We start from the raw sequence: 1,271 nt of genomic DNA, 5'->3' as shown, positions 1-1,271 counted from the left end.
TCCCACCCCATATAGAGTATCCTTGCAGATTTTGAATATGAACATTCTACACGTTTACAACAGTTAGTCAGACAGTCCAAACTGTAAACTTATCCTAATGATGACCAAAAAGCCGCTCCACCGACAGGTAACACCCAATTGTTAGAAAGAAAAGTAGGAATAATAGTAGCTGTGCTGTAAGGCTAGATCAAGCATGGTTTTTAGCTGGTTTTTCAGTCTTCTACATAGCACTGCGTTTTGCAGCTAGTTCAGTAAGTGCAGGTCCAATACCTTAATGGCTTTCTTGGTGGTTTGATAAAATGCTTGCCTAAGCAATGTACCTTTCTCTAATGGTATCTGGGTCTGTTCCACCTGGCAGAGTGTTTCAGTTCAGTCACAGCCTCACACATAAGCTGAGTCACTCGACTGAGTCCTGCCAAAGTTAGGCATGCTCATTCTTGGCAGGTCCTTATTTCTGATTTCGTATATGGATTTCCTTTTTGCCTGTACTCCTCTCACTGCCATTTTGATCTTTCTCCAGCCCAAGTGGTTCAGTTCTGCCAAATTGAGCACCACGCAAATCCCACTGACAGCAAACATGAATACCAAGAACACAGTCTTCTCAGTGGGTCTAGAGACATAGCACTCTACTTCTTTAATGCAAGGGTATCTGTCACATTCGTACATGGAAGGGACATTGAATCCATACAGAAAATACTGTCCCACTAAGAATCCAATCTCTAGGGCATTTCGAAAGACCACTTGGATGATATAAAACCGAGAAATGCCTTCTTGCCTCCTCATCTTTGACTTTGTAGTTCTGATAGCAGGATTGGGGATTTCCTTCACTTCTAAGCAGTCTGGTTCTGCCTCTTTGGTGGAGTTCTCAGTGTTCTGCAGCACCCCGTTGACAATCGTGTTCTTGATTTTCTTACTGTCCTCACGCTTCATTGAATCCTGGTCCCTCTCCAGGGTGAGGAAGACAGTGGAGTACCTCCGTTCCCTCTGCTTAGCAGACTGGTGAACGGAGTACGTTATGAAGCAAAGGCTGGGAGTGCACACCATGATGATCTGGAACACCCAGTACCTTATGTGAGAAATAGGGAAAGCCTGGTCGTAACAAGCCTGGTTGCAGCCCGGCTGCAGCGTGTTACAGACGAACATGGTTTGCTCGTCGTCGTACACCGTCTCCCCTACAATGGCCACGATGAGGATCCTGAAGATCACCACCACGGTCAGCAGGATCCTGCAACAGAGAAGCCCGTCAGTGCGCGCCGCCGCCGCCGCCGCCG

General features: G+C 46.9%; 1 protein-coding gene across 1 annotated transcript; it reads right to left on the bottom strand.

The window, feature by feature from the left end:
• Nucleotides 1–221: 221 nt before the first annotated feature.
• Nucleotides 222–1,233, bottom strand: GJD2 (gap junction protein, delta 2, 36kDa). Its single transcript, XM_010574233.1, has one exon. The coding sequence runs from the start codon at nucleotides 1,141–1,143 to the stop codon at nucleotides 382–384; it is 762 nt and encodes a 253-aa protein (XP_010572535.1). The 5' UTR covers nucleotides 1,144–1,233; the 3' UTR covers nucleotides 222–381.
• Nucleotides 1,234–1,271: the final 38 nt, after the last annotated feature.

This window comes from Haliaeetus leucocephalus, unplaced genomic scaffold (assembly GCF_000737465.1).
Source record: "Haliaeetus leucocephalus isolate CR32 unplaced genomic scaffold, Haliaeetus_leucocephalus-4.0 Scaffold417, whole genome shotgun sequence".
Taxonomy (NCBI): Eukaryota; Metazoa; Chordata; class Aves; order Accipitriformes; family Accipitridae; genus Haliaeetus; species Haliaeetus leucocephalus.
Note: the sequence above shows the minus strand (reverse complement) of the source record. Positions and strands in the feature narration are given on the sequence as shown.

Coding starts and splice junctions, on each gene's coding strand:
- GJD2 (XM_010574233.1), bottom strand. CDS start 1,143: ATGTTCGTCTGTAACACGCTGCAGCCGGGCTGCAACCAGGCTTGTTAC.